Genomic DNA, 15,821 nt, shown 5'->3' on the forward strand with positions numbered 1-15,821 from the left:
TTTTTCCATCACTTTATTAGTCTAGATAATAAAAACAAAAAAATCCAGCCCTGATTTATAGTATTTGTTTATTTCTGAGTTATAAATAAAAGTTCATGCTGAAAATTTAATAATTGGCTCTTAGAGGCTGGTTCGAGTGGCCCCAACAAAACCCTGGCTCTTGGATCAAAGGCTCTAAATTGGGTGTATGTCAAGGACACATTCTCAAATAATATTTTAAAATTAATATATAATTACAAACAAACACACAAAAAAACCAAACCAAAGCCCCCAAACATACAGCTCTCCAGTCTCAAGTTAAGAACCTTTAAACAAGTCTAGTTTTTTCTAGAATTATTCGTAACGTTGGCAGTTAGAGGATGTCATAGTGTACAGAGCTCCAGACCTGACCTCAGGAAGTTTCAGGCACTTCCTGGCTGTGTGATCTTGGGCAAGTCACTTAACTCTATTTGCTTCAGTTTCCAATATTTCCATTCCAATAGCTTTGCCAAAAACCTCCAAATGGGGTCATGAAGAGTTAACCATGACTGAAATGACTGAAACCCAAAATTTCATTTTTGAGACGCTCTCAAACTGGTTTCCCTTTTAAAGTTTCTCGGCAATGCCGCTATAACTTATAGGAAATTTCTTTATTTGGCTGTCTCGAGGGTCAAGGCCATCTCTGCCGACTGTCCTTCACAAACATCAACTCCAAGATGACACTGTCACTTTTTCAGGGTCCCCTCGTATTTGTAAAAATCCTCATTGTTCTTGACCACTTGCTCTACTTTTTGACAGAACAAACTATCAGTGAGGAATGCAAAGATCCTTTGGTCAGAGGCTCTAGCAAAAATGTAGTCAAAAATCTGTATTAGTCTATTATATCCCTGGGTCTGTCAGCTTCAGAAACTGAGCTCATCATCCATTTCCTCCCTCTGGCCAAGCGGTCTGTAGCAACTCCTCTAGTGTCATTTCCTCTGATTTTCACACAAATGGCCTCCATTGAAGCAGTTTTATGAGCACTGGGCGGAGAACTGAAACGGCCGTAACTGGTGACATGCCCTAGCCAGGTCACTATGGGTAAGTCACAACTGCTGGATCTCGGTTTTCTCTTCTATGAAATGGAAATAACGCTGGAGTTTCAAGGGTATAGACACCTGAATGCACTATTTAAAAGAAACTAATTATTGTCAATCCTGAATACCAAATGCCATCTATTCTTTCTGTTCACGTCCCATAGGGGACTATCTCCTCCAAAAGAGGAGAATCAATTAGAAGAAGTGAGCAAATCCTTCCCTTAAATCCCTCAGGACTTAAAAGTCAGGCAAAATCTTTTTATGGCTCTTCTAGACATATTATCTGTCCCAAAAACAGTGGGACTCCATGATGTGCTAAGTAACCTGCTCCATTGGAATTCAGGTTCCATTCTAACAATATTCTGGCCGAGTGACCCTGTGATTTACAGAACCTCTGAAGGGTCTGCGCAAGTCTTTTAGAAGAAAAGAAACAGGCATTAACTAAGCGCTCACTATGGGCCAGCATCAGACTATATATTTTATAAATATCATCTCATTTACTACTACTAATAATAATAATACATTTATATACAACTTATTATGTACCAAGCACTGTGTTAAGTAGTTTACAATTATTACCTCATTTGACCCTCATAACCACCCCCAGGAGGAAGGTGCCATTATTATCCCCATTTGACAGATAAGGAAACTGAGGCAGAGAGGGTGCAGGGACTGGCCCAGTGTCACCCAGTCCGAGGCTGGACTTGCACTCAGGAAGAGGAGCCTTCCCGATCGGGGGCCCGGCTCTCCCAGCTGCCCCCTTGTCCTTCTCGCTCTTTCCCCGCCACAGTTTCCATTTGTCAGCCTCTCAAACCCCCGCCGTCCCCATCTCCCTCTGCCTTCACAAATCCTTTTATTTCTGAGGGGCCCCTTATGGATTATTTCTTCCATTCTATCGAGGAAGTTTTCATTCTCTTTAATAAGCCACAGCGCAGAGCGGTGTCCCTCCAGAGGCGCTCCCTTTCACCTTCTCCTCTATCAGAGAGACCACCTTGCATCTAACAGACATATGGTTGTTAAGCGCCTTTGGCAGGAAGACAAATAACAGAACAATCCCGCGCGTCCCTGGAAATTTCGATCACAGCTCTCCCTGGGCACACAATATCCAGCATACTTATTATGAATTTTCTCCTTGTGCTCGGCAATAGGCTTTTCAGCGTCTTTGCTTTGAGGGCTCAATCCATAGTTAAATACTTTGAGATCAAACTTGGACAAAAGAATCATGAGAGAGGAAAATCACCAGGGAACTTTTCTCTTTGTTTCCTAATTTTCCTGGAGGTTTCTGGTCACTGAGCAGTTTTTGTAGGTTTTTCAGAGGCTGCAAGATGCATCTCAGTGCAGCAGATGGAGAACCCTGAATGCACTTTTAGCCACTTGCCAGCTGTATGAGCCAGGCTGTTTTGACCTCAGTTACCTGATCTATGAAATGGGTTTGTATAAAAGCCACAAATGAACTCTGAAAACTAATGAGCCTTCAGTTCTGGAAGGGCACAAGGAAAAGGCTGCAGGCCCTCTGAGCCTATTATGCCCATTATTACGCCTCCCATCCCTCCCCAAGATGGTTCCGTCGACCGTGAGATCCCCGATGCAGGGACCACACTGACCTTGACTTTCTGCTGATGGTGGTAAATCTGCCAAGCAATGTGAACGTGCATTGCACACCATTTCCCTGGTTTCTGGAACAAGAAACAAGAAAAGAAGTTTCAGAGAAAGTGAACTTGCACCCCGTGAAGCTTTTGGAGGCAGAGTTATCGGCCGTGAGCTTCCCCCATCCTCCAGTAAGCAACAAGGGCACTTTGTACTTCGAGAGCGCTCTACATCAGCGGCTCTGGAAAAAACACTCACAACAGTCACAAAACCCGCCAGGAGAGGATCACAGAATTGCCTCCATTCATTCCCCCAGTGAACCTGAAAAAAAGCTGGCCACCGCTCAAAAAAATTACGCTTGATGAGGACCTCCCCAGATCCCAGAAAGAAAAGCCTGGACCCTGCTTTGTGCTTCTTCTTTCTTTCTTTTCTGGTGCCAACTGGCATAAGCAGTCACTGGCAGAGGAAGGATTTCCACTTAGCCCAATGTTGCTATGCTACTAATTCCCATCAGCCTCCATACGTAATACAGTAGTGTCTGTGAACCGAGGCAAAGCCAGAACATACAAAGCCCAAAGCAAATTCCACGTCTCCCCCTCTTCTTCTTTCTATCAAGGAAGCAAAAAGACAGCCACCATATTGATAACAAAACTCACTTTTCCCATGTGTTTACCCCTGAATTCTAGGGCCTTGCCGAGATTGAGCATTCTCCTGTTTTTCTTGACTGGAGGGTGAGCTCCATGCGATTATGTATCTCTGGACCTTAACCTGGCACACAGTAGGCACTTAATCGATGCTTGTTGACTGACTACCCTTTCTGATGTTCTCATTTTATCCGCACCGGGGAAAATGCACTTTCCTTCCTCTGATCACCCCCATTCTCATTGTCTGGAAAGCACCCCTTTGTGTACCGTCTAACTCTCCCTCCTGTCCCTTGGAATCTGGCTCATGGCTAATAGGTTGCTCGGTAAATGTGTTTGTCATTTCACATGTGAATGCTCTGCTTCCCCAGCTGGATTATGGGGTACTTGGGGCCAGGGACACATTCTGCTTTTGCATCCCCTTTCACACAGTCCCTATAGCCCAGCCCTTGGTAAATGCTTAGGGAAAGTTAACTGGTTATCAAGGTTAGGAATCTGGTTTTATCTTGACTGCTGGTCTGGATGTGGGGCAGCAATTTTGCAGTTTGGACCTGAAACCCAAGCCCTTCTCGAGCTTTTAGTTTCTTATCCTTAACTGAAGAACCCAGGATCTCTTCACAAACAAAAAGAACAAATCAATATTGACGTGACATCTCAGGGGAAGACAATATTCTCCTCTCTTCCTCCACCACCCCAATCAATTTGTCCACCTAATCACGTGCCAAAAGAATGGTTGGACTTGGCTTTTTTCAACAATGAGGTAATTCAGGCCAATTCTAGTGGACTTGTGAGAGAGGGCCCTCTGCATCCAGAGTATGAGGACTGAGTGTGGAGATCACAATTTTCACCTCTGTTGATATTGTTTGCTCACTTTGTTTTTTTTCTTTTTTCATCCTCTCTCTTTTGATCTGATTTTTTTTTTTTTTGGGTGCAGAATGATCAATATGGAAATCTGTCTAGAAGAACTGCACAAGTTTAACCTATAGTGGATTATTTGCAGTCTAGGGGAGGGGGGAAGATAGGGAAGGAGGAAGAAACATTTGGAACACAAAGTTTTACAAGTATGAATGTTGAAAATTATCTTTGCATGCAATTTTTTTTATTACAGCTTTTTATTTTCAAAACATATGTATGGATCATTTTCCAACATTGATCCTTGCAAAACCTTGTGTTCCAAATTTTTCCCTCCTTTTCCTCTCTCCCTTCCCTAGATAGCAAGTAATCCAATATATGTTAAACATGTTAAAAAATAATTAAATCCAATATATGTATGTGTATATATATGTGTGTGTATATATACTTATCATTTGCATGTAAAATAAAATTAAAAAGCTATCACCAAAATAAATAAATAAATAATTGATTAAAAGAATGGTCAGGAACAGAAAGAAACATATCCCACTAAAAATCTGCCCACTCAAGGGTTCCATTGGCTTGCATCTTCAAGTAATGGAAGCTTGAGTAAGTCAACAACTTGGGTCCATTTTTTTTCTTTATAAAATGAAGGATGTAACACATGTAAAATGTATGGGATTACCTGCCATCGGGGGGAGGGAGTGGAGGGAGGGAGGGGATAATTTGGAAAAATGAATAAAAAAAAAATAAATAAATAAAATAAAAATGAAGGACCTAGACTATATAATCACTGCTAACTAATTTTTCACTAAAAAAGTTTGAGTTTGCAAGAAAGAAATTCCTTCAGATTTTGAGTTTGACCACATACATATTTAATCACCCATATTAAATCAGTGCCCAGCAATGTTTTTATAGAACTTAGCATCTTAGGACTATGGCATCAGGGTTCTAGAACTGAAAGGAATCTAGTCCTGCCCTTCATTTTAAAGAGGAAGAAAATGGTACCCAAGAAGAGGAGACTTTTCCAAGTTTATACACAGGTTGAAAGCAACAGTTCAATGAATTTTGGTCACCAGCAGTGACGGCAAAGCTTCATGCTGAAAAGCAAAACTTGGCAGGGACGACTTTGCCTGGTTTAAACGAAGAGCTGAGTAAATATTTGTTAACTGGATAATTGGGGAGTCAGCAACCAAAACCAGGCGCTGAATACGGATCAATTTCCATTTTCCTATAGCAAAGTTAAATTAAATCTTCGGCCAATAGTTTTGTTTTGTTTTGTTTTAGAGCTGTTTTCCCTAGTCATGGGAAGTCCATTTGGTAATGGAACCGAGAAGATCCGAGTTCCAATCTTACTTTTTTAAGAATATTCTGGCTGTGTGATCCTGGGTAAGAGCCACTGGGTACATCCACAGAGAGGGAGGGAGAAAGGTATGAGTCCACTCACTTCTTAATAACCCTAACCTTATATTTTTAAGGAAATGGCATTGACAACAACAGCAGTTAAGACTCTGGGCTACGTGAAAACCATCTGAGCGGAGGAATCCCTCTCTCCCAGCCACCTGCCTGACAGACCACTTTCTTGATAATGGATTTGTGTTTCAGAGTGGAAGCAGAGAAAAAGCATTTCTGGAAGATGCCTTACCCTTAACATTGGCCTGAACGGATCTGTCAACTGTGAAGAGAAAATGACAATTTGGTTACATGCCTGTCACTCAAACAATTGCTCTAATTAACAAATTTGTATTGCTTCATTAGGAGAGGAAATTAAAATGTTAGAATTTTACTTTTAAATGAAGCCCTTTTGGAGAATAATTAGCCCATTTTCACAGTATCCGTAGAACTAAGTGCCCAGCTTCCCTTCCCCCTCCCCACCTCATGAGCCATGAGCCCTGCTACACAAACACAAGCCAGCTACGAAGCAAGTCTTCTCAAACTACAACTTGCGTCCAAGGAAGACTATTTGCTGCAAAATCAATAGAAGAGCTTGCCTCATACAGGCTAAAGGGCTGAAATCTCCTCCCACAGGATATAAAACCCCCTTCCAAACCGCACCAAAGGCTTCCTGAGCTTAAAGGGCACACGGAGTCTCACAAGCTCTCGGCTTGGAAACTCAGTCTACCTAGCACTAACAATGGGGGAGCACAGACAGTGGAGACGGGCTGCTGCCAAGAGAACTCTTAAAGATCATGGCTGAGGAGCCTGTCCCTAGAACTACACTAAGCCCCAGCCCCGCATCTGAATTCCTGGCAAAATTCAACTTGACTGGACAACATTAAAAAATCTCAAGAGACACATTAAAACATGATAGAGATACTTATAAATCTGAGTCATTTCTGACCCCAACCTCTGGTCATCAGTCATTAATTTCCTTTTGTCTGTTAGATAGAAAAATATTATTGGGGAAGGGAGGAAGGACAGCATTAAAAAAAGTAATCATTGATGTACATATAATAATCATATTCACACAAAAGCCCTCTAAGTAATCGATGACTTACAAATACACCCATCATATCACTGCCAATTGTTCCCTGGGGAAGGGACAAGGGGGAAAGTCTCTCTGCTCTAGGTTAGATAAATAAGGCACTGTTATTAGCCTTGTAGAACGCCTTTAGATTTCTGGGGAAAACTGGATATGCCCCGATGTTCAGTGAGGACAGAAATGATGATAAAAACAACAACAACAACAACAACAACAACAAAAAACAGCACCAGTACTTAAGGTTATAGTTTTAGAGCTGGAAAGCCAATTCCATATGAAGAGATTTGTTTCTGGTCACCCAGCAGTGAAATCTGAACCCAGGGTCTCCAATTTGGCCTCCAAACCCATCATTCTTTTCTAACAGTTGAAACAGATTCTCTGTAGGGCATCTTATAGGGATTTCTTTTGAAAGGCAGGAAACAGAAGAGGATGACAAAAATCAGGCAAGAGATTGGAATAAAGTCACTTGGGGAGTTGCTAAGAAGGAAGAAATTTAACTAGACGGGAGCCCTATTTCCCAGGTTTGGACCTTTCAAAGGAAGCCCCTCTTTCTCCCAGGAAAAACTATTTCCCACCGTACCTCCTACCTGAAGCAAGAGTGAGCCAGGTGGCTATTACTGGAATAGACATTTTCTTTCAGGGACTGAAATGGATGATAAAAAGAACATTTTTTCTCTGAGCACATGCAGGTGTCTTTGAACCTACCCTCGGGTCTTTTTGTAGGAGAGTGTGGGGGACTGTCCCAGGTCGAGCAGCAACATCAATTGGATTAGACGTCTACAAATGTCACAACAGCCATGAATTAGACAAGTTATTAGGAGGTACCACGTTCTCTGCATTTTGTAAACAATGGCTTTCCATGCAGGATAAATGCTATTTTGTTTATTTTAAGGTGTGACTAAATATTAATTAAATTATCTTTGAGGAGTCTTACATGTTTGCTTTATTTCAAATAAACTCACCAGAGGGTGACCTTTTGGAGGCTAGCATGAAACCAAATTTGTTAGAAGAGTGATGTGACCCGTTTTAATGAAACACGAATCACAGAACCCTAAGATTGTAGAGTTAAGGGTAGGAGGGATTCTAGGTCCAATCCCCTCAGTTAATAGATGAGGAAATTGAGAGAGGTGAAATACATGCCTAAAGTCACATAAGCGATACATGTCAGAAGCAGAATTTGAACCCAACCTACTATTCTTCAGTTATTCGACCCCAAACTGATGAACTGACAGTTTTCATGAGCTAAAGATTAAATTGTTTTTTTCTTTTCAGCTAATTGCTAGACAGTATTCTTTCCCTTAATGTTTTAGCTTCTGTCTTTCTTTTTTTTTTTTTCCTTTTTCCTTTTTGCTTTATCACCAAAACAAGTCCAAGAAATGCTTAAATGAGCATTAGAACAATTTACGATATCAGGTGTCTCCCATCAGAGAACCTCGGAGTGTTTTAGAGACATTTAGAGAGCTAACGTTCTGAATTTTAACTGGCATACAACAGTCAGGATTCACACACGGGAATCACTCATTAGCAAGGGTGGAAATGAGACAAGAGAACTGGGTTTGGGGACCTCCCAGTTTGATCATTAAATAGTACATAAATGATTTAAAAGTAATTCGACTTCCTGAGTAAATCATTTCCATTCCCGCCATTGCTCATAAGTAATTCTTACTAATTCCTGTCATCGGGGTCTTACCCTTTGGAAGAGCACACGCTCTCCACCCCATCCTGCCCTCACCCAGCGCAGGATTTCCTTTGTGAGGGTGCAACGTGGGGGGAAGGGAGCGGGAGGAGGGAAGAAAGGAAGACGTGACATCATCCCCATGATGAATGATCAGGATCTAATAATAACAGCTACTTACATATTTTATATATATATGTTTATATAAATAGCACTTATAAACACTTTACGGTTTGTCACACAGTGTACACAGATTCTCTGGCTTATGACAAAGGTAGGTGCAATTACTATCATCCCTTCACCCCTTCTTCCCCAGTTACTGTTATCAAAGGGAGGCTGAGGTGAATGACTTGCTCGGGATCCCTCAGCTAGTGTCAATGGCAACATTCGGATCCCTTCTGATTCCAAATGTACGTTCCTATGAATATCTCTTTTAAAGAATACTCTGCGTCTTTGTGTCCATACAAAGACATGAACTGGTCTGGGGAAAGGAGTCCCTGAGGCTGGGGGCACTTCCGACAAGGGAGGGAGAAGAAGGGGGAGTGCTGGAGAGGGAGGGGGATTTAAAAAAAATAAAGAAATCAGCTGCAGCCCAACTAACAATTAATCTACAGAGTTGTTAACAGCCTGATTAGCATACATATGAAGAACTCCACTAATGAACTGCAATCTACATATTCAATCAGTAAGAAGGCCAAGAAGGACCTATTTCAACACTAGGAGAGACACTTCCTTGCACAGATGTAGTTTTCAGTGCGATTGGATAATTGTAAGTGAGGGAAAAGAGGAGAAAAAAGGACTAATTTATTAAATGACCTAGTACTCGGTTTTAGGGACATACATGTGAGGGCCGCGTTGCTGTCTATAGAGGGGTGATTGAGGGGTTGGGGAAGCACGCTTTGGGGAGGGGAACCATGATGTGGTCAGCCAGTGAAGGACAATGACCTCATCAGCCTCTGATCTTGGCCTTCGGGGAGAAATGTTGCTTTGGAAACAGAGCGAGTTTCCATAGCTGTCCCTTTCAGTTCTGTGCATGTTTCAGAATTTTAGGACAATTCTTTTTTTTGGTAATCTCTGGATCTAGACTGAAGGAGATATCAGCGGTCATCCAGACCGTATTTGCCAGTGAGGAACCAGAGGGGTGAGTGGCCAAGTTCACCCAGTTACTATGTTAAAAACCTGTTAGAAAATTATGAAATGTGGTGATATCCTCAGGGAGGATCTGGATCCAAATGGAGAGGCAGTCCGGGATAGAGTGGATCTTGGACTTGGACCTGGATCTGAATCCAGCCTCAGACAATTATCGCATAATTGTCTGCTCAGTTTTCTCATCTGTGATCTCAGGTCCCTTTCAAGCTCTGATTTTATGCTCCCAGCCTCCATGAGATTCTCCATCCCTGGTTTTCAGTGTCATCATGGAATAAGGGGAGAAGGAAAAAAATACAAAGACAAGAAAAACCCAAACAAAATTCACTCTTTTATGGCCTGATAATTAAAAGATGGCAGGGCCAATTTTCAATTGACAATGGCTGGCTTTAAGGGCGAGAAGGTGACTGCGTGTTCTAGTCCGTCTCGGAGATAAACTATCTTTGAAGAAAGGGCACCGGCCCTCCATGCTGACTCTCCTGCCCAGTGCCAGCTCCCAAACGGAAACGTGCATGGGCAGGGCAGCAGAGGCTCACTCACTTGTGAAGGCGGTGACCCGCCAGGGCAGAATGCAGCTCGCACAGTCCCATGAGGGAGTGTGTGATGGAATTTGCACCTTGGCAAAAAGCACCCACCATGAGCCATTTTCAAGCACCAGGAGCCTTCCACTATCCCCCTTCCTCCTCCTTCCGTGTTACTTTGTACCTCTCTTGTATGTTTTGCACACAGACCTCCTTCTACTAGGAGGGGAAGCTCCTTAATGGTAGGACCCAATTCTTTGTATGTCTTGGGGTCTCTAGAGTTAGCACACTTAATAAGCTCTTACTGAGGGTCAGGATTATTTCACTTTTACCTTTGTATCTAAAGTGCATGATACATAGTGGGAAATTGTTCGTTAATTAATTGATTCACAGAATTTGAGGTCATTAAGGGCAGGGTCGGTTTTGTTTTGTTTTTCTACTCCAAGTCACTGGCACGTTTTAGAAACTTAATAAATTAATACTTAATGTTAATATAAAAAAGAAAGAAAGAATACTTAATAATACTTAATAAAAACTTGATTTTTTTTTTAAAGTGGTATCTTTCTCTTATGGACTTTTATAAGTATTTCTCATAAAAAGCTAGGTCGCCATGATATTTATGGAAGGTATATTTCAGAGACAATTGCATCCTGTCCCAAAAGAAATCAGGGGCCCATGAAATGTCATAGGTTAAGGTTTTTGCTGGTCAAATGGGAGCAAAATCTTTGTGTCCGAGCCCTGGGGGTCCTCCCTGCCAGAAGGGTCAAACACCAGACTGCACCCAGACATTAGCATTGACCCGCCGTGCGGATGCTCAGAAACTGGTCTTACCTTGGGCTGAAATGCTCCTTGCAGGGACCCAAATGGACCAGTAGGCGGGATCATAGGGGGGATGCCCGAGACGGCAGGAGGATATGAATGAAACAGCTACAAGCCAAAAACAAGGTGGGGGAGAAAAGAGAAAAGACTGAATAGGAGGTTTGCAAAAGCCAACGGAAACCCTCGAACCCTCCTCCCCCCCTCCACGGAGAATGACTTAGACATTAGCAAACTAGTGGGCTCCGTTCAGTGCCATTAGTCAAAGGGGCCCATGGAATGAACACACAGATGTGCCGTGAATGTTTAACTTGAACAAGTTAAAAGTAGTTCAGAATTAATCAGCCAACAAATGATGTCCCGGATGAGGCCATCATTACGAAGGGAGCTTTTCTAATTATTAATTGTTAAATTGGATAGAAGTCCTAAATGGTTAGAGATGTTAATGCATATCAAAGGGGGGGTGGGAGGGGGTGCTGAGCCAAATAAGATGCCCAGAAAATTACAAGTTAATTAAAAAAAAAGCAAGAAAGAAGCAAGTCTTTATGAGTTCCAGGATTTTATACCATTAAAACTCAATTAGTACTTTAGATTTTTAATAGTTTCTCTAGGAAATGAGAAAATATTCACAATTCTTGCTTCATTAGCTTATTCTGGTGGACTGTCTGACACTGGGGACAATTTAATTTCCTAAGATGATGATAAATATTTCTGGAAGAAACACATTTACTATGTTTTTTGTTTAAATGAAGTCCACCCATTCTCCAACAAGATGGAAGCCAGTAGGAGAAGGAGGTTCGCCTCCACAAAATACAAGCCTACAATAAACCCGATTTTTAAGTATTGCTTTTGTTTTCAAAGAGTTTCCAACATCAAATACAGTCTGGCTCAGCATGCAAAGCTTGTCTTTTTTGTAGGATTTAGAGGTTGGAGGGACCTTGAAAGGTCATCCGGCCAAACCCCTTCCTTTCAACAGAAGAAGAAATATTAGGTGATTTGCCTAAAATCACAAGAGCCGAGTCATGGTCTACTGGCTCCCAGCGCCACCTTCCCTCTATGGAGCCTTTTCATGATTCCCCTAGCTACTAGTACCTCCCCAACTGGTTTGTACTTTGATATTTACTCTGTGTGCATGTGTGTGAGGGCAGGGGCTACTTTGCTTCTTTCTTTGTATCCCTGGAGCTTAGCAAAGCCTAGTACACAGTCAGCACTTAATAAATGCTTGTTTCTTGGATGACTGATTTCCACTGCTGCTTCCAAACCCCACTGGATCAATTCTAAATGCTGCCTACTAATCAATCACGTAAGGATATTAAATAAATGTTATTGCTCTATTCAAAGATGAGGGGAATAAAAGGCCATTTACATGGTACTGAGGCAGATTTTCTTTAATGAATGGCGCACTTGGATGGCCCACAATAGGGCCAACGCGACATCCAAGAGGTCCAGTGCAAGGACCCGAGTGGACAATTGTGAGACCTGCTGCGTGATCTGGCCAAGTCACCTAACTTCCTCTACCTGGCATCTAAGGAGCTCTCCATAATAGTTCTGCCCAACTCGGTCATTTTCTTACTCTTCCCCAACCTTCGATCCCTGGAGGATCCAATTACACCGGCCTGTTTGCAATTTCTCCAACAAGACACTCCGCCTTCTCATCCCCTCCCCTGGCCTTGGAACAACCCACTAAGGTCAACAGGTACATGAAAATCCTATTTTGAATTTTTTTGTTAAATTATATCACTTTCATTAAAAACAATCGAACCATTTTTACATTTAAACTAAACTTGAATTTCAAAATGATTTTTTCTTAATTTTCAGAGCAAAAACATGTGAAAAGGCTCAGTTCCTTGGCTTCCTTCAAAACCCATTTTTCTACAGGAAATCTCTCCTGGTCCCTCCTGCTGCTAACGTCAAGTGAATTTCACCTACTCTGTGTCCATCTTCCTGCTCCTGATACATGGTTTTCCTCCATTAGACTGGAAGCTCCCTGTGGACAGGGACCATCTTTCTACCTCTTCAGAAAGACTTCTTTAAAGGCCTGTTGGTTTTTGTTTGCATAACTCCAAAAGGAGACCTTCCTCCCCACTTAACAAATTTGAAGAGAACTTGAGAGAGTTCTACTCACTATTCAATCTAGTACCAAAGTGAGGGACAATCCTGGCTATTTAGTTGAGAAAGGGAACAAAATAGAACCAGGGCTTCAAGTCAAACATTTGGGGAGAATCTAATGGACCAGTTGCAGTTATTTGGTCAAAAGCCTCTTTAGCGTTCATTCTCTCCTCCTGCCTGCCTTGTGTTATATAACCTGTAAAAAATGCATGATAATTGAAGCCTTATATTAATAATTCATTTCCATATGTTGGCTGCTTCCAGGCAATTATTGAAACATGTCAGCTTGCCATTTTTTTCCCCCTCCTTTCAGGGCTGTACCTTCCCTTTCCCTTTTTTATTTCATTCTGTCTCCCTCTCTTCAATGAAGCAGCAAACTTTGCATCCTAATTGATATGGAACTAAATCCACTTAAACAGTGATTGGGAACCAAGTGCCCTCATTTAAAACAACTTTTAAGTCGAAAATGGTGTTTTAGAAGCTCGAGTGTATTGCATCTAATTCCCCTCATAATGCCCTAATCCCCCAAAGCGGGAGGAAAATTGAAGCACTGTGTCGAGTTAGCCCATATAGAGTTTATAATATGAAATAACTTTCCCACTGTACACGGTAAGAAGCAAGACAATTAAATGCATGTCACCCTAAAACAGGAACATTTCTTTCTAAATGACTCCATTTAGGGGAGGCCTTATTTATTTTTAAAAAGATATTTTGGAGAAGTTTTTCCCCAACACTATTTTGTTACTGCTCCCCCCAGAATTCAGCTAATTATCCTGCCTTATTCCAGGTCCCCTTCTTCCCCTTCCCCAACCCCCTGCTGCCAAATTTCTACCAATGAAGTCCTTTCTCTATGGACACATAAAGGAGGTGAGACAAACAAATCAGCAAGAAGCATCATTTTTGCTTTGATTAGCTTCAAGGACAGAAATCCAGAATAGCGTAAGAAATGAAAAGGGGGGTTGTCCCCAAAGTCCACGGTGTAGGGGGCTCCCTCTCTGCTTCTAAATCCCACATCGAGGGTTATTGTTGTAATTATAGATCTGGGGCTAGAAAGGCTGGAATCCAAACTTCTCACTTTACAGATGAGGAAACTGAGACCAAGGAAAATGAAGTGACAGCAAATCATAAAGACAGAACTGGAAGGAGACCAGTGAACTGAGCTCTCTCTTTTTACAAGTTGTGACTTGTCCAAGATCACAGTTAGTAAATCCTGGAGGTGAGATTTAAATCTAGGTCTTCTTGATGATACAGAATGTCCTTCCCACTCCATCCTTCTGCCTCTCAATGACACTACACTAGCATTTGTATCTTTATTTATTTTCTTTACATTGTATTCACACACACAAACATATGTCCGTGTTGGGCTCCCACATGGGAGTGAAGGGGGATTTTTTAATTTCCTTCTATCCCTAAGACAGGGCCTGAAATATAAGTATCCTTATCCTAATAATAGACCCTTAATAAATGCTTATTGATGAGCAATTATTTTTTCTCCATGGATTCTCATCTGTTTTGATGAACTACAGGCAAATTTGCATGTAGGGGGCCTTGGAGGTCAAGTGGTCAGATATCTGTATTTATTTTCAAGACAAGGAAACAGAAGTCCAGCGGGAAAAGGGGACTTCTAGGGCGTCCCACATAGGCACTGAGTCAAATCACAGAAATTTGGAACTGCAAGGGACCACACGGCATCCTCCACGCCAAATTATTGCTCATTTTATAGAGAAGATAATTCATCTTTAAAGGGCTTAATTGACTTGCCCAGGGACACATCCGTAGGAAAGGTTAGATTCTAAGGGTACCAGGGGAAGGTTCCTCCCAAAAAAGTTAACAAGGCAGGCCGGACAAAGGCCCCAAAGGAAATTAACTTTGGGGTCCTCCCTTATTAAGGTATGCTTTGTTTTTGCCATCCTAGAGCACTGAAGGCCAAGCACAGAGAGGGCTCCAGACTGATAAAATTAAAGGGATTTTCTAAAGGCAGCTGGAATCAGGAGTTCTAATTCAATCTCAGATTCCCTCCTCGGGTGGGTCATTTAACTTGCCCCAGTTTTCTCATCTGCAAAATGGGGATAATAATAGAACTTAACCAGCTATATGACTGCTCCTTGGATAAGTCACTGAACCTGGGTGCCTCAGTTTCCTCTTCTGTATATTGGAGATAACAGAACCTACAGAGCTGCTGTGAGTGAGAATAAAGAGACTTGTAAAGTGTCTAGCAAAGCTAGTGTTACAAAAATATTAGACATTATTATTAGTTCTCATTCTTAAGAGACACACCTAATGCTATGTCCAAATGTCTATTTTACTATCTTTTTTTTTTGTTTGTTTGGGGGGGGTTAAGTTCACCCCCCCCACACATCTCATTACTGTCAGTCAGCCTGGATAAACATCCCTGAATATGCTTGGTTCCCCCACTAACTGATGCACCTATGAAGACTGCAAGAGATACTAAGAGCAAAAACAAAAATATTTGAAAATAGCAAATCAAAATAGCTCAAAACAGACTTTTTTTTAGTGTGGAGATGGGAGGGAGAGGCGGGGGGGAGAAGAAAGTCCCATTTCAAAGCAAAAGAAAGGCTAAAGATTCGCATACTTTCCAGTTAAAATGATGCAGTATCCATCCCCTAATCAAAACATCATGATCTGATGCTCATGTTCCACATCCCAGCTCAGCCCTTGCCACTGGAGGTCACCAATTTTCTAACTCAGGCAGCTGTCAAGTCTCATCTGGGCCCATGGGCCTTAACCCAGAACAAATTCCACTTTCTCTCCAGTGTCATTCCCTTATAAAAGAGCCTTTGTTTTAGCCAATAATAACATTCTTTGTGTTTCCCTTTTCTAAACAATGCTCTGACATCCAATTACATCGGGAACCACTTCCTATGGCTGTTGTATGCAAGAGCCTTTTGCAATCAGCCAAAAAGAGATGAGAAATGA

General features: G+C 41.8%; 1 protein-coding gene across 6 annotated transcripts in view; it reads right to left on the reverse strand.

The window, feature by feature from the left end:
* The window catches only part of AUTS2 (activator of transcription and developmental regulator AUTS2), a 1,090,636-nt gene that overhangs the window by 18,853 nt on the left and 1,055,962 nt on the right, over positions 1-15,821 (reverse strand). For all 6 annotated transcript variants that reach the window (XM_074263989.1, XM_074263992.1, XM_074263990.1 and 3 more), the window contains 4 exons: positions 10,791-10,886; positions 7,323-7,394; positions 5,781-5,810; positions 2,660-2,731 (listed from right to left, as the gene is read on the reverse strand). In XM_074263989.1, the coding sequence (XP_074120090.1) occupies positions 2,660-2,731; positions 5,781-5,810; positions 7,323-7,394; positions 10,791-10,886 (270 nt within the window). The remainder of the gene's footprint in view (positions 1-2,659; positions 2,732-5,780; positions 5,811-7,322; positions 7,395-10,790; positions 10,887-15,821) is intronic.

Source organism: Sminthopsis crassicaudata, chromosome 4 (assembly GCF_048593235.1).
Source record: "Sminthopsis crassicaudata isolate SCR6 chromosome 4, ASM4859323v1, whole genome shotgun sequence".
Classification (NCBI taxonomy): domain Eukaryota; kingdom Metazoa; phylum Chordata; class Mammalia; order Dasyuromorphia; family Dasyuridae; genus Sminthopsis; species Sminthopsis crassicaudata.